The sequence below is a fragment of the Synchiropus splendidus genome, chromosome 8 (genome assembly GCF_027744825.2).
Source record: "Synchiropus splendidus isolate RoL2022-P1 chromosome 8, RoL_Sspl_1.0, whole genome shotgun sequence".
In the NCBI taxonomy this organism is placed as follows: domain Eukaryota; kingdom Metazoa; phylum Chordata; class Actinopteri; order Syngnathiformes; family Callionymidae; genus Synchiropus; species Synchiropus splendidus.
In genome coordinates this window covers 22,984,396-23,004,787 of record NC_071341.1, presented here as the reverse complement: position 1 = coordinate 23,004,787, position 20,392 = coordinate 22,984,396, and the positions used below count along the sequence as shown (strand labels likewise).

Here is a 20,392-nt window from a genome sequence, read left to right as displayed (position 1 = left end):
TTTACACATTTTAATATCCTTTTTTCCACTGAATCTTTTTAGGTCCATTTTGTCCTTGTTATGTCAGATCTCTCCCCGTCATGTTTTAGTCATCATGCAACTGTGGCCCTGACCTCTGATGTGCGCCACACAACACGCTCCCGCTTCATGGTTTGCCGATGACAGCCATACACTGAAGTGAACTCCAGGCAAAAGGGGCTCATGTTGTGTGCTCACATCAGCTGGGTTCAAGTGGACCAGCTGTCCTGCAGGATGGAGCGCAGGGTGACACTGTTTCAGATGTTTGGAAGACAACAATTTGAGGCTCAGAAGGGAAGAGGTTCAGCGTTCAGCAAGTCAATATGGGCCCCACACAGAGAACTGTGCTCAGTGAATAGACATGAAAAACCTTTATTGTGTCATTATGCAGCACATCCACCACTGCACTCACCCAGCAAACCCAGGCCCAACACACACACACACACACACACACACACACTCAGTCCTCTCCTCTCGCAGTGCTGCTTCCCTCACTCTGGTCCATCCTCACTCTCTGCGCACACACAAGCAGCCACCGAGCCAGGAATGATGGAGGTCTCCCTGATGGTGGCGCAGGTAAGTCGGCATGCTCCTGTTTACAGCCACATTTCTGGAGTGACTGTGACACATGGCCTCATTTCTCTCCGTGTGTGTTGTCGTCTGCACGGACCAGTCAGTTGTGTACGATAGGAAGAGTCTGTATCCTGTGACCCAGTCTCACCCACGGCTCCTACTTCCTGCATCCAACTGACAAATCCAACAGGTTAACGCCCCCAAGCCTCATCGGGATTCAGGTCATTGCTTCATATGCTGAAGTCAAATCGTGGAAAATCTCTCTTTTTATCTTTCAGCATTTCACATGTCTTGAAATTCATTACTCCTGTCTCAACTTTGGCTTGTGAAATTCTTTCACACATTTCATTTAATCATGAAAGAAAAGTGAGTCCCACCTGCTGGGCTGAGTGAAGTCTTCATTCTTTCTGGACATTCTAAAGGACAAATTTCATTTTCCCCCTTTATCGACCACGTGACAGTGACAGAAACCTGACTGAGTGAATGAGCCGCCCAGATCAACATCATGAACTGACCAAGGCTCGATCATTGCCTGCATGTTCGTCATTGTTGTGTGTGCACGAGGGTGTCGCCGCCACTTTACATTTGTCCAACGCTCTCCGAGTCGATGATGCTGAGCTTTGAGTGGCCCGAGGGGAAGGCTTCATGTCATTGTCAAGGTCCCCTTGTGAGGCGCGGGGTGAAGCGGTGTAGCAATTACTGTAGCTTTTAAGAGCGAGCGGTGGAAAGTTGTGCTGGAGCTCTGAGTGAGTCCTGCCGTGGTGTCGCTTTGGTTTCCTCTCTTCATCTGGGAGGCCTGAACTGGGACAAACTGAAGAGTTGTTCAATGAAGGACCTCCATCTGGCCTGTCTGACGGAACCAGGGAGCAGCTCTGTTCTTCCTAAAGTCCTCCTTTCATGTTCAAACCAAGCACCTGCATCCACACAGACAGACAGTGGAACGGCAGTCTGTGAGCATGTACGAGTGAGTGACAGTCGGCCGCCACGTCGCTCCCTTCCTGAGGGGAGCGAACGCTTGAACTCTACAATGAACGAATGAGCTTGTTGTGATCCCAGCAATTGTGACCAAAACGTTAGATTTTTGGAATGAAATGTAGCCTGGTTGGTCAAATTATGGGGAAAAGTAGAGAGAAAACAACAAATGAAAATGGAGGACGGATTGATTCTAAACTCGAGTCTGAGTATGCAGTCCAAAATGGCCTCCCTATAAGGGCAAACAGGAAGTGGTTTTGTAACAAATACGGCAAAAACAAACAGCTACCTTCCACACCGTTGTGTTTCCTCCTGTAGTTGCAGAAGGAGAGTGTATTCATCCATCCAGAAGTCGCTTGTATTCGTACAAGACTAGTGTGTGTAGCTTTCGTCGCCATCTTGTTTTTCACCTTTGTTTTCTCCCTTCAGTGACTTGTGAGGTCATTGGAAGGCACCATAACCCATAACCTTTGCCCACAACCTTATTGTAAAAGTACATTATTTTCTCTAAAGCAAACACAATAAACATGGAGGAGGCTAAAGAAAAAGACTGTTGTCCATCCATCCATTTCCTTTGGCTTATTTGGGCTGAGCGGACACCTCTCCCTGGAGCTGGCTCTTCTTGGACAATACTTAGGTCTCCCCATGTTAGTGCACTCCCCCCTACTGTATTGGGGCTCCCTCCTAGTTGGACATGTTCAGAGCACCTCAGTGGGGAAGTGTCACTTCACTAGTTTCCCTCATAACAACATGGCCGCTCCTCATGGCTGCTCTCTCCACTTGTATCCTCATCTAGCTCTGAAATATTAGTATTAAAAATGAAATCTCAAGTATAATACCAGGCTGCCGGCCGACTTCATCGCCAAGCTAAGTAGTAAAAGTTCAATTTAGGAAACCATCTAAGAGACAAGTGGGGTTAAACTTGAAGAGATACTCTGTGAAAAGTCCGAGGAAGAGCAGCGCGGACGTGCGAGCGCCTACAGACATCTGAATCTCTGCGAGGCATTTACATGTTCTTGTTTCGAGCACGGGCTCCCTCCTTCCCTCCCTCCGTCCCGACACCAACCTGTCGAGGTGACGGGACTTGATGGAGAGCCTCATCCGATAACCATCTGCTCTCCGACAGTAAATCAGCTGCTCAGTGTGAGCTCCTTCATCACACTGTCTGGCCACCTTTCCGCTCAAAAACAAAAGTTCTCCGCTGGAAAACTGCCGCTCTCTCTGCTTTGTAAGGAATCTGTCTGCGGCGCTGATGCTCATGGGTCGTGGTAACAAAATCAACAACCCCACAGACGACAGATGGAGCCCACGTTTTCATGCCGCATCATCAGGAAATCGGGAGTTTGGCTACTTGACGCCGCTAGTTTCTGGAAGGGTTGAAATGCCGTTTCTCTTGATCGACGTTGTTTCCGTCGACTGACCTTGTGATGATGCGTCTCCTCCTTCCAGCATGACTTGGGTTTTAATTTAGCGGCGCCCATCTGAAAGTGTTTGATGGAGAGCGATCCTCGATAACCATCTGCTGAAGAGTTTATCAGGGGCTTCAGGGGGCTCAGCCCATCCATCACAGGGACGCCTCCACCAAGCTCAAGTCACTTGCTGCTTCCAGCAGTATTGAACTGGTTGGATGGGCCATAGGAGGCTTGAACTTTTAATGAGTCAACTTGCTCCATTTTGGAGCAAAAAAACTCCAGTATTGTTCTCATTACTGCGCTACTCTTTGAATACTTCCTCTGTACTACATCAGGTTTGAGTGTCGGCGACTGTGTCACTGTTTGAAAGTGCCGCAGACGGAGGAAGAATCAGATCAGTTTGATATATGAAGCTGAATCTTCAGCTCATGGCCAACTCATGAATCCAAGATTTGTCTGGCGCGAATGCTAGCTAGCTGTGTCTAGCAGTTTTTTTGTGTTTTGCCTTCAAAAGCAAGAGAAAGCACTTTTCGAGAGCCATTTCAGGGTTTGTTTTTATTTACATTAGGACATTTAAGATTCACCTCAAGTTAAAGTTTTCACTTATTTTACTGCATTAATAATGTACTTAATGTGCAGTTGTAACTGCAGGTTGACTGGACGAAGAAAGTCCTCTGGAAGCAGCAACTAAACCTGGCTAAACTTGGAATGATACCGACGGTCCTTGGTGCTCCCTTCAAATGAGGCGTATTTTATGGGAAGCAACATTCTCCACGAGCCTGAAAGCTCATCTTTGCTCCACCTGATATTGTTACGTAAGGCCTGCATGGCAGCTTCATATTGGCCCTGATGATGCAGCGGGAAGAGACCCTCTCCAGTGACAACCCGAGGATGAGCGCTCATGAAACGCACAGCCCCATGACTCAGCCATGACACGCTCATGCCTTTTTTATCCAGGAGCATGACAGATTAGACACGTTAAAAACACGCATGGGGAAGTGAGAGGGGGCATTATTCTACATTTCATTATGTAAGTGCTGTGCCGTGAGCACACTCCTCACTGAGAGGATGTTCTTTTGCTACAGTGTAGCAACCAGGAGCAGCATTTAAAATGCACGTCTCAATTCATACAATGCATATATTGAACGCACTCAGATGAAAGGGGATTAAATATCTATGAATTCAGTGAGAGCCACGGCTCTTTATTTTGTTTTCCCCCCCTCTATATATCAAATGAAACCTCTTTTCGCATGCTATTATCCCTGGCATTATGATGATATATTTCTATATTATAAGGCATCATCTGTCACAGTGAAATGAAAGGTGGTCTCACTACAACCTGAATCCTTTCTTCAGTTTTTCCGACTCAATGTTTATTTAAACTGCGCCACTAACAGAGTGTTTCCCAACTGTGGTTGGATGAGTGACCAGCAGCAACCTTACCCCCCGACCCCCCAACAATGTTCCCCAGCGCCCTAAAAGCATCTCTCTGTAGCTCCTGAATCATTCAGTAAATCATCTCTCACCACATGTCCAGGACAATGTTGTGCAGGCTGGAGCAAGTCTTGACTAGGGGTCGCCCCGGGACACCCTCCCATCCATCGCGATAGAGCCCTTATTCCCACATTTGGGGGTATCTTAGAAAAATGGGGTGTTTTAGGGTCTGTCTTTACGTTTGAACTGATGCTGAAGACAGGTATCGTCGTGTTGCTGAAAGGCCCAAAGCAACGTGAACGGCGAGTCGTGCTCAGGTAACATAAAAGAAATAGATGAAAACATTGAGTAAATGTGCTGATACGGCTGCAGGGAAACAACAAAAGAAGCACATTTAAAATTCCAAACCAGAAGTTACACAGCTGTTACTGATATATTAATATGGGCCTGTGATTTCAGTGGTTCAGGATGGAACTCTTCTCATTTCCAGTATAAATAGGGTGACATTTGTGAGATTACCCACAAGAAATTCCAGTCTTTGGACGATAAAATGTATTTATAAAAGGATTAAGAGTTATTATTATTAGGATAATAAATAACAAAATAATGTTATTTTTCTATTTAATTTGAATTTTATTTTTTGGGATGAAAATAAACAATAATGGAAGAAGTATTTTGGAGTTATCCTTCAGTTGAGAAATGCTCAACAGTGCAGTTTTTTGTCTTTGAAATGAAGCGGAATTCAAACACACCACTGACACATGCGTGGACAGCAAGTGTGTTTTGTGTGTGGCACAGCTGCCCAGGCTGACGTCCTTCAGCATTCTCCTCTCCTCACCACACGACTTTCCTCTTCTGTTCCTCCTGACCTCGGTCTTTAACACCCATCCACTCTCTTCTCCTTCCGTCTGCATCTCTCTATCATCTGTTTCTCTTGCTCCCTCTCTTCTGCTCCTGACCTCCCCGCGGACAAACAGAAGTATTGTCTTTGAATCACACGGTCCAATGACTTGGAAGCGAAACAGCTTTGGGTTGATACAGGAAGTGTTTCCATGAAGGAAGAGATGGATTAACTGGTCCCACTTTATATCATCTTGTCAATAGTCTTGAGGTGTTGCTGCCCCTGGATGGAGTCACACTGAGTGAGGTGTGGAAAGCTCATCATTTCCTTCCTCCAGGGATCCAGGAGAGCTAACGCTCCACTGAGAGGAACGTCCTTCCTGTTGACCCCTTCTACCTCGGTTACCATTTCAACTGGGCTGAAGAACCTCTCTAGAGTGCTTCATTTGTTGCCTGATTCTTCAAACCTGAACAGAAGCTCCAAACTCAGACTCAGATTTCTGGCGCTCATGAGCATCAACACAGTTGCTGACTTCACGCTGTAGCTCAGGGGCTCAGATGCAAAGTGGAAACCATGGATTTACTTTATCCACTCCACATCTCCTGTTCAGTCCCTTCCATAAACAGGGGGAGAAGCTCCACCATCTGGACAATAGCAAGTGTCTGTGCTTGGGTTCAGTGACAGAACTTTTTACCTGTCGCTGTAGAGCTTGAAACACTGATGTTTGTTCAGAAGAAATCCAAACCTACTGTTGAACATCCATGTTGTATTGTTCATGTTGTGGGACACGGTGGAGCATTTGGCTCGCTGACGTGCGACACCAGAGACAGTCAACCAAGGGAAGAGTGGTCCTGGCTACTAACATGTCCCTGTTGTCCTGTCCAACATTGTTGTGAAATCAAGTCCTTTGGTCTCCTGGACATCTCTCCACACTTCATATTCCCACTTGGTTTCAAGTCAGCTCCGGAGCTCCCTGGGTTTGAAGGCATCATTTCAAGTGGTGAGCGGCCAGTGAGGAGGAGTGGGACACACCACACTGACACCTGAACGCGCACTTTGACACAGCCAAAGTGTTGCAGCAAAGGTGACATCTCATGACAAGTTCCGTTTCCAGACACTGATGGGTTTTTTTTCTCTCCCAGTCATTCAGTATATGGAAGAACTGGATCAGATTCACAGCGTTCAATGGTTAGATACTTTATGTGTCGTGAAAATCTGCTGTCAAAACAGCAATATTTGGTTGAATTTACATTTCCTCCTGAAAGCATCAGCACTACAATAACAACAATGACCATCCTTTCTTATGAAACAGAGAATCCCAGTGGATTATATCAACTGAGTGCAGAAGTTTGTCCAGTTAGACGCTGCCAGCCCGAGGATGCTGAATCGAGGTGACTCCAGGGAGTCTGTGACCTTTCCCTTTGACTCGCTTCTGAATGCCATGCAAGCGCTGTGATTGTCAGCATGTTGCGGTGTGATGACATCAGCGCTTTGCTCCGGCTGTGAAGCACGGCTGCTCATTGGTTTGTCACCATGAGGGGAAAAGTTCATGATTTCATTTCCATTTTAACGTCCCATGCAGTGTCAGTGTTGGGGCCCCTGCTGCGGGTCCATGGCCCGCACTCGCTCTGCGTGAGGACACATTTTGAGATTCAGAAAAAAAATGTTGCAGAAGAGCTGAGTCTCTTTCACATGTACGTGTGTATTTTTCATGTATTCATTTGTTTGAATGCTTCATATTGACCCATTTCATCTCATTCATCTGTGCCAGTCCATGTCTGACAGATGTTGAACAGGAGAAAGGAACATCTGGCCGCAGAAAGGCTGTTTATTCATCCTTTAATTTCTCTCTCTGCCGTCCGCTTTTTTCCCCTCCACACTCTGAATTATTTTAAAAGCCCTCACAGACTTAGATCTGAATTGCCAACACTGAAAATATATGCAGGAAAAAAAAACAGATTTTTTTTTAAAATTCATTTTAGCTCTTCCAGAATCTTACCAAGAGTTTCTAATGGCTTGTACAAATACATGCATGACTTTTAAAAAATATCTAAGACACGACTGGAGCATGCTTTGCTCTCTTTTCGTAGCCAGTTTTCTAGCAAAGGCTCGACAATATTTGTAAATACAAATTTCCTCTCCAGCGGGGACAAACAGACGCATAACACACTCTGCTCAATCTGACATAAGTGGACTTCTACTTCAGCTTTCGAAGTCCCCACTCCGGGAAGAAGAAGAAAAAAAAAAAGGCTTGAGTCGACATCGTTTTTACTCACATTGATAAATGTGTGTTGCTCTTGCTGTGTGTGTGTGTGTGTGTTGGCTCGATGGCCAGGGGCCGTTTCTAAATCTCTTTTTTACTTGGGAGAACATTATATAACACTTTAAACTCTCACTTTTTGCCTCCTTCACGCACACACAAGTGCGCTCTGTGCACAGAGAAGCGCACGCAAACACCTGAACACGGCAGCACCCCAACAAAGCGCGAGTGCCACGGACAACAGAGAACGGGCAAACTGCACAGAACATTTTTTTTGTCCAGAACTTCTCACAATCTTCTCACAAACACAGTCTCAACTGATGCACCTTCATCAGGGACGTTCTGACATCACACTGTCATCACCTGCAGTTGATGCCTAAAACATGGTCCCTGTTGAAGGAAGATTCTTAGAATTGTTTTTCTTTTTTTTCATAATTTTCAGTTTCTAGATAGAAAAGATTTTGCCGGATGGTTTTCTCCTCAGTTGGAGGCAACATTAACTAGAACACTGGAGTAAAATGTCCTGAGTTGACAGTGTTTACCAGTCAATCTTCCCTGGTCTGGACTTTAAAGAGCATTAAAGACAGTTTCAAAGTCACATGAGTGGAGTTTCTTCCATCATCTGGAACTTTGTTTGCCAAAAAAAAAACACCCAGTATACAAGCCATCACCCCAGTTTTTAGAGGGTGTTGCAGTGCAGTATGGGGCTTTGAACGTGAGGAGAGCTCATTAATAACTGAGATGAAATGATGTCACGGGCCATGAATAACTATGCTGCTGTGCTCCCGGGGGCTTGAGTTTCACTCGTCTTGTCTGAATGAGAAACATATAGGAGGCCCACGATATGTCGTCCCTATTAGAGGGACGGTGTCATATGAATTCATATGAATGGTCACATGGTTATCAGTTCCATCCATGGGAATGAATAGACTTATTCCAAGAAGACAATTGTATATATATACATACATTTTTGCCAGGTCCTCATTTTTGAGGGTTAAAACTTCAAAACAGCTGGGTTATTATACTTGGGTTTTAGTCTGGTTAAGCGTAAAGTTAAGTTTAGCCATTTGCTTTAGATGGCTAGGTTGAGGGGGAGTGGCTGGGGAAAGGGTGATGTCAATGTACAGTATGTCAGTGAGAGAGAACCCTAAGATGGACAGACAAATGTGTGTGTGTGTGTGTGTGTTTGTCCTGATCCAGAGAATTGGAGGATTGACAGGGTGTATGTTTAATCCCATGAGCCCTGCAGCTCTGCGTGCAGCGTGTGCGTCCACTCGCCCGCTCTGACTAACCGCAGTGGTCATGGGAGGCAAATGACAAGTTCGGGGCGAAGAATCCGCAGCTTCCAGCGGCGGGGCTCGTGCGAGTGGCCGCTGTCGTCTGCTCATCTGTGGTACTGGGTTGAGAATAACTCTCCATTTGTACTTTATCATCAGAGAGTGGACAAAGCAAATGAGGTCAGGCCGGGGGGAGTTGGGGAGGAGGAGGGTTGTGAGATGGGATGAAGTCATCTGCTTGTTATCTCCACTTCAGAGAGTCAGAGATCACTAAGTTTTTTTTTTTCTTTTGTTCCGATGATGACGACAAAAGTGTCCCGGCGTGAGCTCAGCAGATCAGCTCCCACAGTTACCTCTCTCTCTCTCTCTCTCTCTCTCGTGTGGCCCCTCCTCTCATGACCGCTCTCCCAACACACTCAGCCTCAGTCAGAGTGAAGCGCGGCACGAGGACTGACGCCACATTTCATTTGGTACCGTTCATATCCAGCCGGCAGGAGGTACGGACTCTTTTCATTTCTCTTTAGAAGTCAGTTCTGCCCTGCAGGAAGTCTCCTTCCTCACTTGTTTTGCATGTTGAACATGTTGCTGTGCTGAGTCTTTAGTGACAATTTCAAATTCTTTGCAGAGAAAACTATTGTCGGAGTCAGGTCTGTCGCTTAAACATGAAGTTGAGTCAGAAAATAGATTATACTGTGCTGCAGTCAGCATCTGAAAAAACCTTCTCACAAAGCTGTGTTCGGGCGGCAAACTGATTGGTTTTCAGAAACTGTTGGAATATGGCTGAGAAGCATTTGCTCCTCGGCTTGATGTTGTCCATCGATTTTAACAAGAGAATTATTACAGTTAAATGTCTGAAAGTTTCTGAGAAATAAGTAAAAAACAAAAATGAGCCCAAAGATTTCAGTTTGATTCAGGACTGGCAGAAGCTTGTTGAACAACAGTGGGTTCAAGTCCCAGCAGCTGCTTCCTAACTGAGCGATGAAAGCACTGACAAACTTCATCCATCCCAGAGACTGAGCTTTCTGCTGCCTTTTTTCTTTCAACATCAGGGCACTGGGGACAAAGCCAGTCTAAGAACGGGCCAAAGTAAAACCTTGCCTCACACCTGGGAGATTTATTCACTAAAATCGACGAATTGTTCTCTTTTTAGCAGCAACACTATCTCATTCTCTCTGAGATGTTTCTCTGTGAAGCTCAGTCATGCATCCCTGCATTCATTAGTTCTCTTTTCCTGTCTAATCTGATCTAATCGCAAACTCTCTTGGGCCACGTCATGCCAGATGGCGGCCTGGATTCAGACCTCAGGCCTGAGGTTGGACACCAGTCACCATTGGTTGTCTCTGTGGATTCTTCTGTTCTGCTTCATTTCGATGTCCGACATTTTGAAATGCATCCAGATGAATGAAAATGGAAATATTTCTTTCCATTTGGACGTATTCCTGTATGTAGTGCAAGTAGCATTTCATTGATATTTTCTTTTTTATTCCCTCATTTCTGCCTAAATCCTGTCGCTCCGTTCATTCAATAGTTTGCAGAGATACTGCAGGTTTCATTCACAGTCCAATTGGACGACAGTTTCATGTCACAGATGCCCATCTTCAGTCCAGTTTTGTCTGCTGGATCTGACTGAGTCAGCGTGAAATAAGTTTGCCTCCCAGCAGCCAAGATGGCCGTGTTCTGGGTTCATGAAGCGTCTGCTCCCTGAAGGATCAAGTGGAAGGCACATTCCTCCTCTCACAGGGCTGTGGAGGAAACGTCCCGCTGTTGCTCCGTTCATATCCCTCAAACAGAGCTTTGCTTTGGTAGAACATGATCCTGAAGCTGGTGATGGACTCGTGTGCCCTGAAAACAAGCGCATGTGTTGGTGCTCACGTCCCGTCCAGGGCAGAAAGACTCGACTCCCGGGTCGAGGCTTTTCTTACTGAGACGCTGAGCAGGTTCATGGCTCTGCTCCGACTTCAGTTGCTCCCTGGCTGCTGGAGATCCCAGGGACCTCTGCGAGAACGTTGCTCTCAGTGTATCTTTCCCTCGAGGGTGAAAGATTTTTGAAAAAAAATCCCAAAAAACATGCTCATATGTGTGAGGCGAGGAGCGTCGAGTCCATGTGAGCAGGAGTTTAACTTCCTGTCCTGCTCCGATCCATGAATCTCCCAGTGAAAGGAGAGGTGCAGAGCATGTGACCTGGTTTAACGCTACGTGTGGGGACCCATTCTTGTGAGGACAGGGACATTTTTTCCGGTCCCTATAAGGTTAAGCCTCAGTTTGATGATTGAAACTTCAACTCAACCCTGTCAATCTAAGGTTGAAGTGTAATGTCTGTGTCAGAGTCCTGGTTCAGGTGAGCCATGTGTTTTGGATGGTTAGGTTTAGGGTGAGAGATGCTAGTCAAAGTACGGCCCGGGGGCCAAATGCGGCCCTTTGACTGCATTTATGTGGCCCTCCTGGAGTCAGAGTAAAACTATAAAACCGACATTGTTGTTGTCGGTGACATTTTAGTCTTGTGCATTGTTTTTTGTTCATTATGATGCAACTCAAACATAACTTTCTTGTTTGATTGTTTTTAAAAACTATTTCAGGATTATTTCTTGTCTCTTAAAATACATCAGAATTGAAAGTAGATTTTGAAATGCATGATACACAGAGAGAATCTTTCAATGGTATGTGGTTTAAACTAAATAAAACACATCAAGCCGACATTTTCCGTGCATTTTAAAGTGTACTTTCATCATCACACATGATGTCATCACTTGGTTTCTATTTTCAATTTTCTCTCACCCTCCGGTTTGGCGGTCCCTCTCAGCAGTCACAATATATGACCTGGCCCCTTAGGAAATCCAATTGCCCACCTCTGGTTTAGGGTGAGAGGCTGGGGAGAGAGGTCCCCACAAGGACAGCGATACTGACGTTTGTGGCGGCTTTTCCATTTGCTCCGACACCTTTACTTCTCTGTCCGTCTGTGGACCTTTGTGGATGATGTTCATCATAAAGCACTACGAAATACAACTTGCTCTCTGAATAAAGTTGGGAGCAAAACACAGATTACAAAAAAGTAAAACAAAATAAATAGATAAAACAAGGTAAAACTTTTTTAAACAAAAGATAATGACACAGTTGAAACAATAACAAAAGGAGAGCGACAGGCTTGTAGTTACAGCGACAGATTTAAGAACTATATTCCATGATATTTATCTTTCAGAATCACAAGAATTCTGCAGATCATCGGTGAAATTTCATCCGGTGACATTGTGTCTCCACAGTGGTGAATCGATTTATATCCATCAATGTTCTATTCCTCTGTGTCTGCACTTGTACAGCCCCAGTTATCTGATGTTATTACAAGCTTTATCATGCATATATTTGTGTGAACATTATTCAAGATGAAGCTGGATTTGCTGCACTTCCCGATTCCTCCACTAGAAGTAAAAAAAATAGTTTCCAAATGACCACAAGCCAGACCACAAGTTGTTTTTTTTTTTTTTCAATCCATTTATAGTTGTTCCCTGGAGACCACACAAAACACGATCTGCCTTCCGCTGCGATTAAACATATACACCGCTTTCCTTTTAGCCTCAGAGCTCTTAAGCACTTACTCGATTTGCCCCGAGGTCAGCGTTTATCCAGGAGGTGAATACGGAATCGAGAGACTGGGGTCAGAGTGACGATGATGCGATGAGGCCTGAATGGAATGTTTGCAGTCAGAGGCCTGCAGACCCACTGGAAGAAGACGTCCAGGGTCACGTGGCTGTGAGGTGTTTACAAACAACAAACAATGGAGATGACCAGAGAGGCTGGTGCAGATTTATGGTCAGTTATGGAACTGAGTGATGATGTGTGGGGCGATAGCAGCCTCTTCAGTCAGGAGCCACTGTGCTGGTTCACCATGGTGAAGGAAGAGTGCAGTGAAAAGGTGATGTTCACGGGACATGGCAGCTGCTGCTATGACTGTGGTCAGTAGGTGGTGTGCGGTGCACGAATCACAATTCAGGTTAGGCAGTAATAATGAATGAAAATACGAAAACAATGAAAATAATGGTGATTAAAAATGAATTTATTGTACTGTATTGTATGTATTCACTTCATTTCCACAATTTATTGTTACTTTTCCTGCATGTATTTCATTTGGTGGACAGATAAATATGTAAACGGAGAGGGACTAAAATTAAATAAAAAAAAAAATTAATAAAAAATTTAGAATGTTAAACACATTACAGAATACACAGCCTGAGTGTTAATATACTGAAAATGACAGTATATATGAGGACTGAAATCATCATTAAAATGAAAACATTAATGTTGTTCATGATACAGATTGTTTTATTTATTAACACCAGTATTTTACAGGGATCGTTTGAGGCTCCAAAACAGATGATTCTAAAGGTTTAACTCGGACACTAGTTTTGGCTGAGGATGTGGGTGGTGTTGGGACTTTGATGAAACAGAGGGCACGAAACAGCCCCAAACCGGGTCCGACTCATCTGAAGCCGTCAGCTGTCAGAGTGAGGTTTGGAATTACTTAAGGCCACTGAGCAGTCTGTCAGTGTCCCAGACGAGAGGCGCAGCCCGTCTCAGCCAGAGATGAAGCGCTTCCATGCTGGGTTGGATTTGGCTTGGTGTCCCACCTGAGAGCGGCAGCACAGGTGTCTCACCTCCGGTGTCAACAGCCGACCAAAGGCTTGCCTCTCTTTGAGCATGTGCACAAGCTGCTGCTGAATCCAGACTTTGTTTTTCCGCCCGTCATGCGTGTGCGTCTGTGGAGCGGCTCCACTCTTGTGCTGTGATGGCGTGACTTTGCTCGTCCACTGAGGGTTAATCCCATGGAGATAAGATTCCTCTCCTCTACATCTGTCCTGAGAGCAGGCTCAGCTGTGGGATTAGCTTCCTGAACAGAACATTGTTCATCCTCCGATCATGATCCACGAGAGGAACGCACTGCGGCTCATGTGGTCTGACCCATCCTCTCCATCCTGTGCTTGGTCAGTGGTCACATGACAACACAGAAAGATTGGACGATTGGACTCCAGGAAGCAGGAGGTTTTAGGGTAACAGGAAGGCTGGTCCACCAGGGGCTCGACTTCTGAAAGTTCTGAAATCCACTATTGAAGGGATATTTGTGGTCGATCCAGTCTGGTAAAATGTGGTTTGACCAAATCAGCCAGATAATTGCACGACAAAATTAGCAATACATTCTACTTAGATCAGATTAGATTAGATTAGATTAGACTGCCTTTAGTCTTCCCACAATGAGACATAAACAAACAACACTATTGCAGAAACAGAAACATGGACATAAAAATACACCTAAATTATTCAGAAATAAATCAAGGTAAAATAAAACACATGACTGAATATACATTTGTTTTCCTAAATAAAATCGACTGAAATATATCAAAATGAAATAGAAAAAAAAATGCAGATATATATTAAATAGATAAATATAAGTAGTCAAAATAAAGTAATAAAAATGTAAAATAAATATTGATTTAAGTAAACTAAAAATGGCACAATACATATAAATCCATTCAAATTAGCAAAGTATCATTTGAGTCTTTTGTGCCATTTAAATAAATAAATAAACAATCCCACAAAAATAAAAATAAAAATAAAAATAAATCACTTTTCCTCCATAAATGGGGGATAAATGGGCCCAGACTTCCCCCGGCAACTGAAATATACTCTCAGTAACAGTGGAAGCCCTGTGTTTTTTATACTGCACGAATGGAACACACTTTCCCCAAAATAGAAATTGATATGAGGAAGATATTCAGGTGTTAAAAACTAGACTTTTGAGAGGCGCAGAAAGCAATTGAGGAGTGGAGCTTTGTTCCCTACCTGCAGCTCCACAGCCAGGCACATTTCCTGAGCTCTGTCTCTCCCTGCGCAGCACTTCCCGGCCGTCCGCGGGGCCTTCATGGATTCTCCGTACAACGGCAACACGTCTCTGCAGACGTCCACGTCCAACCTCAACGCCGGCTACTCACGACCTTCAGAGACGGAGGACGATGGGAAAGTGTCCAGCGACACCATCTGGCTGTGGGTGGCTGTGCTGGCCACCATCGGCAACATCGTGGTGGTGGCCGTGGTCTGCGCCTGTGCCTTCTGACACCAGCGGACTCTGGACTCGCCCTCTGAATAGGTTTTTCTTCAGAAATCGATGTAAATAGCTTTATCCTTTCTAGATGGATGGAACTTCATCAATAGCTTTCGAAGGCGGAGACGTGAACCTCTTCAACGGGGAAAAACAAATTTCACTCACTTTGAAATGCTATTTTGAAATGTGGACTTCTTTTTTCAGGATCCAGAAAATGTGTCAAGAATCAAAAGAAACCTTGGAAGTGTATATAACGTTGAGCTCTGTGCATGTCAGACTGTTCTTCATCCTGTCTGTCATTCGACTCTGAAGTAGCTCTGGTAGCAGCAGCACAGCGGAGACTAGAAATCTCAATTTATTTATTTTTTGCATGTACATAGTTTGTTACTAAATCAATGTGGTCCTATGGAAATAAAGTCAGTTTTATTGATACATACACACCAGTGTTGCAATGATTGACTTTTTATTTTCATGTTAACTAACTGAAAACAAGCTGCACATGTAACATAAGTGGAAGCAAACCAACCAAAAAGCTAATCGTAACACATGAAACGTGTGAAGTCACAACCCTGAGTAGTTCATGTCAACACATTTGAAGGTCACAGAAGGTTAAAGTGTGACTTCAGTTTGTATCTTTTTAAGCAGAGACCTGTGATGCTTTTTTAATCCCCAATGTGAGCAGATTATTCTCATTCGTCAGAGATTAGTCCAACTCTACAAATGGACTTGATTATGCAAGTCAAAGGGGCGTTACATAAACTTGCCAAGGGCAGTGCACGTGCAGGGAGGTCTCAAATATTAGACAGGATCACCCTTCAAACCGATTGATTGAATTAGCATTGAGTTGATAGGATTGCTATTCTCTAATTCACCCCTTAAATTGTCACTAAAATGCTGAGATTTCCTGCGTTCAATATGACTTGCAGGTGGATTATGTTTAAGCCTTTATCACTATCTATTGAAGTCCTGTCAATACTATTTTCAGAGTGCAATGACCTTGATCGGACGGCAGGTGGCAGTGCTGTGGCGGAGTTTGTCAACAACCACATTAGGGACATGAAGAAGAGACAAGCAGCAAGGAATGAAAGAGAAAACCTTCAAAACACTGGTGAATCCACATTTGTCACTGTGTTCCTATGAAAGTTGATATATTGCTGTGGTTTGATCACATTTATTTTGTATAATAAACAGCAGCACAAAGCATATTTAAGAAAAAAAAAAAAGAATAAAAACGGGAAAAATATTTTAAAGCCATTAAATAGATACATAAAAGTGAAATACATATATTTTTAAAATGATAATCGCATGTGAGGAAATATTTTATTTGTCATTTTTTTCACACAAACTAGCAAATTGATTGTTTTTTTTTAGCCACAATGAATTGTGATTTTGTCATGTGCATTCAAGAAACAAGTCCAGAAAATTGATCCACAAACTCACGTGTTCCAGAGGTCTCACCCTGTAACTCACATGCCTGCACCCCACCATGCACCAACGTGGTAACCCCAAGACTTCACCCTACTTTAAACAGTATTTACTGAGGCTCAATCCTGAACGCCTGGTTTCACACGCCAATATTTAGTCTAAAACAAGGCCCATCTGAGGAGCGCAGCCTGATGCCAGCGTGTGTCTGTTCTGAAGCTTTACGGCCTATTTCAGCTTCAGAAGTCGCCATCCTGCCGCTGCGGCTAATGAGCTGCAACGCGCCACTCCTCCTCCTCCTTTAATCTTTTTTTGAAACATCACGCTCACAGTGGCCAGTGTGGACGGATGGGTGAGTCTCCCACTGGCCGACACACTTTAGCGACCGCTCGGGATGATGATGGCTGGAAACACAAATGAGATGATTTGAATGGAGTCACGCACCCAAATGTAAAGTGGCACGCAAAAAGAGAGGCGGAGTCGCTCACACGATAGATGCAGAGCCAAAATAGAGAGAACTGCGTCATTTAAATTGCGTAAAAGCACAACTGTTTTCTCCATTTGTATGATGAAAATTTGGATGAAAATGAGCAGTGATTCGTGAAGAAAAATAATGTTGGTTATCTTGAGGGATAGATACAGGTATTTACTATATACAATGGCAGAAAAAAAGGAGAATATGACCTGAAATGGCCGCCAACTCTCCATAGCTGGATGAACCTGGGCAACACAAGCTGCTGTCGACTGAATGTTTTTCCCACAAACTCCTGCCTCCAAATGCAGTTATCAATGACTCCCGACACCATTTCAGAATGGCCATCTACGTGTTGTGATGGGCAAATGAGGCGTCTTGAAGCCATGTCCTTATTTCCACTTGTCAGCAGGAGGCGCTCTCGGTGTCAGAAAGAGGTCGTCTCATGTGGTTGTTGTTGAAAGGCAAGGATTCTAGAGCAGACAGCGCCACCTGGTGGACTATGGTGGAATGCTGCTTAATGAAGCTTCCAGTCACGTGGGTGCTCTCATGACATTTGTTATAATAATGTACAAAAAATGTAAACTGTCATTCAGTTTATTTATGTAATGAAAAAAAAACATATACATAAATACAAATATATATAAATACAAAACATAAATAAAATAAATATATTTTTTAATTATGTCAAAATAAATGGCATAAAAATCTGAAAGAAATACTTTTTAATAGCTTATTGTGGTGACTCACACTCATGAAACAGCATGTTTTTATTCAGCGTCTCACTTGAGTCACTGAAGAATGGCTTGATATGTTTCCGCAGCCCGCTCGGCTCATGAAAAGCTCTTTTCTGGTCGCAGAGTGTGGATCCCTGCGCGAGAACATCCTCCCCTGGAGGAAGCTTTGTTGACAGTGTGTAAACACAGACACTTGTTTTGATTCTGCCCAGATAGATTTGCCCTCATTATCTAGCATTTCTGAACTCAACTCAGCGGTTTGCCCGAGGCGACTCTCGGCTCACCGGATAAGTGGCCTGCTGCCTCTGACGCAGCTCCTCACACATGAGGTCACGGGCAACGGCGCCCCACTTGCGCGTCTCGCTTGAATCCCTGTGTTCTCTCCACTGAAGAGCCTCCCAAAACACAAGGAAGTGCAACGCTGATGCATTTGTGCCCAGCACTTCTACTTCTGCAGCTGCTGTTCCTCCATCTACTTCCATGACTTTGACTCTTTAAGTGTTTCAGTCAGCGTTAAAGCTTCTTAACTTAACTTCACTTGGTCCAATAAACACTGCAAACGCCGTGACCTTGCTATCTTCACTTTCCCTGTTGCCTTTCTTGATCAACTTTGTAACCGCTGACTGAAATGGAGCAGCAATTGAAGGTCTCCTCCAACTTCTCCCAGCCTCACGGACAACTACATGTGGAGATTTTAATGGCCTGTGTCACGTGAGGGTGTTGCTCGATGAGTCTAAAACATGAAGTGATCGCTGGTCTCAGCTTCCATGCAGTTTAGAAAAGGAAAAAAAAAGAAAAGAATGGGCTTCAGACGTGAACTGAAGATGGCAGTAATGACTCAGAAAAGTGAAGCGGCAGAAGAGCTGACCCTGAACTCACTCCCACGCCAGCTCCTCTGCCTGCAGAGAGCCAGTGAGTCTTTGAGAGTTCTAACCCTCCTTCATCTCGGTTAGACACGGAGGATAACGGATATCCTTCACTGGATATCAGTCATAACAATAATGCAAGTGACATCACAGTTATAGTTAAGGTGAGTTCCAATTCCTCCCTCAAGCCTCAGACTTAACCCTCGACCTTCAAAGCCCAGTGTTGGGGGTGATGTATGGACTTGGAAATGGGCCACTCCTTAAACGCAGCTCGACCCTTGGACTGTGTGGGGCGCCATTACGCAAAAGCACCGCTCACTCTGTCAATTCAGAAGAATCAGAATCAGAACCAGAATTTATTGCCATGGTCAGTGGGGGTTCCACCAACTAGGAAAGTGCTTCGAAAATAAAAAAAATTAAAATAAATTTTGTTATAATTTTGTTTTAATAATAATAATAATAATTAATAAAATAAAATAAAATAAAATAAAAACAAAGGCTGTTCACGAATTAAACAGTCTGACGGTCGAGGAGAAGAAGCTGTTCCTGTGACGGGAGGTTCTGGTCTGGATGGACCGTAGCCTCCTGCCAGAGGGAAGAGGAACAAACAGTCCATGTCCAGGGTGAGAAGGGTCGGCTCTGATCCGACCTGCACGTCTCTGGGTCCTGGAGACATACAGGTCCTGAAGAGGTGGCAAGCTGCAACCCATCACCTTCTCAGCACTGCAGTCTGCTCTGGTCCCTGGAGGTGGCGCTGTTGTACCAGACGGTGATGGAGGAGGTGAGGATGGACTGGATGATGAAGGAGAAGGAGAAGACTGACAAACGATTGTAAAATAAATGTCATCCAACAATGAAGTAAATAATCCACAATATTGGCGTTAACTAACATAATACAATGGTTTTCCTAATAGTTCTATCTCCATCAATGAAGTTAATACTGACATTTATACCTGGCTTTCTTCACAGCTTTGGACACCATTTTTTATTGGCTGAAAATATGCATTCTGGGTGGATTGAGTATTCTTCGAACCCAAGGTATGTGCCGGCAAATCTCAAAATCGAGGAAACTTCTTTTGTCGACCTCACTCCTCAGTTTAACCTCCTGAAATCAGGACAGCCCCTGCTTTTCTTTGACTTTGTTTTCTCTACTTTTCTTGTGTTGACAGACATCAAGCTGGTCTCACATTCTCAAGGTCTAGTCTCAGAATCGACTACGGTTATATTACAGTATGTCACGGTCGAGCTGCTTCAGCTTCTGATCATTTTTGAAAATCATGAGTGTGAAATTCCCGAGTCAAAATACAAGCAGCTTTTTCTGCCCAGTAACGCCGCATGTGATCACAGAGAAGAGGGGAATAGCAGAGCTCCGAATGCAACACAAATGTATTATTTTTATTGTTAAATATAATGATTTATATTACCCAGGAGTCGAGTTGACCTCATGAACACATTGATGTATTTTCCAACGTGGCAAACAGTTTGTAAGTCCAGCTATGCCATGATCTTGACTGGACCCTGGGTGAGCTGGTCTCCACTGCCACACCGTTGTGTTCTCTGCAAGCGTGCGCTGCTCATTCCCGTCAGAGCAAAGATTCCTCCGACGCCCAAAACTCCTCCTCGCTTGTCTCTTTACGCAACGATCCACCAAGGCAGATGTCTGCCGACCCTCTGCGAAGCAGCTCCAGCAGGTCAACTTGAAAACAACATTCCTGGAAGTGAACTTATCCTGACTAAACCTTCACTTTTAAAAGTGAAAAATGTGAAGTTCAGCACTAACAGATGTGGCTGAATCCTTTCAGGCAGTCGATGCAGGGACGACTCGACCTGACTCATGACAAGCTGTGACTCAACACTGCCTTTATCTCTATTTACAGCCCTGAGTCCATCAGCGGGGCTGATCAGCGCAGATGTCCTGGACTGACTTAAAGGAGTGGAAGACAACTTTAAACTGATGCAAAGTTATGATCATGTGTGTTGATATCGCGAGTATTAGATCCACCGAGTTTAGCTTATGATG

At 44.3% G+C, this 20,392-nt stretch overlaps 1 protein-coding gene across 2 annotated transcripts; it reads left to right on the top strand.

The window, feature by feature from the left end:
- Positions 1-530: 530 nt before the first annotated feature.
- LOC128763945 (uncharacterized protein C14orf132) lies at positions 531-15,297 on the top strand. Of its 2 annotated transcripts, none has more exons than XM_053873240.1 (2): positions 531-594; positions 14,669-15,297. In XM_053873240.1, exons 1-2 carry the CDS (start codon positions 565-567, stop codon positions 14,885-14,887), a joined length of 249 nt encoding a protein of 82 aa, XP_053729215.1. In that variant the 5' UTR covers positions 531-564; the 3' UTR covers positions 14,888-15,297. The 2 variants fall into 2 exon arrangements, 1 of the variants encoding a protein (XP_053729215.1); XR_008415697.1 differs by lacking the exon at positions 531-594 and adding an exon at positions 9,213-9,284 and having other exon boundaries at positions 14,669-14,811.
- Positions 15,298-20,392: the final 5,095 nt, after the last annotated feature.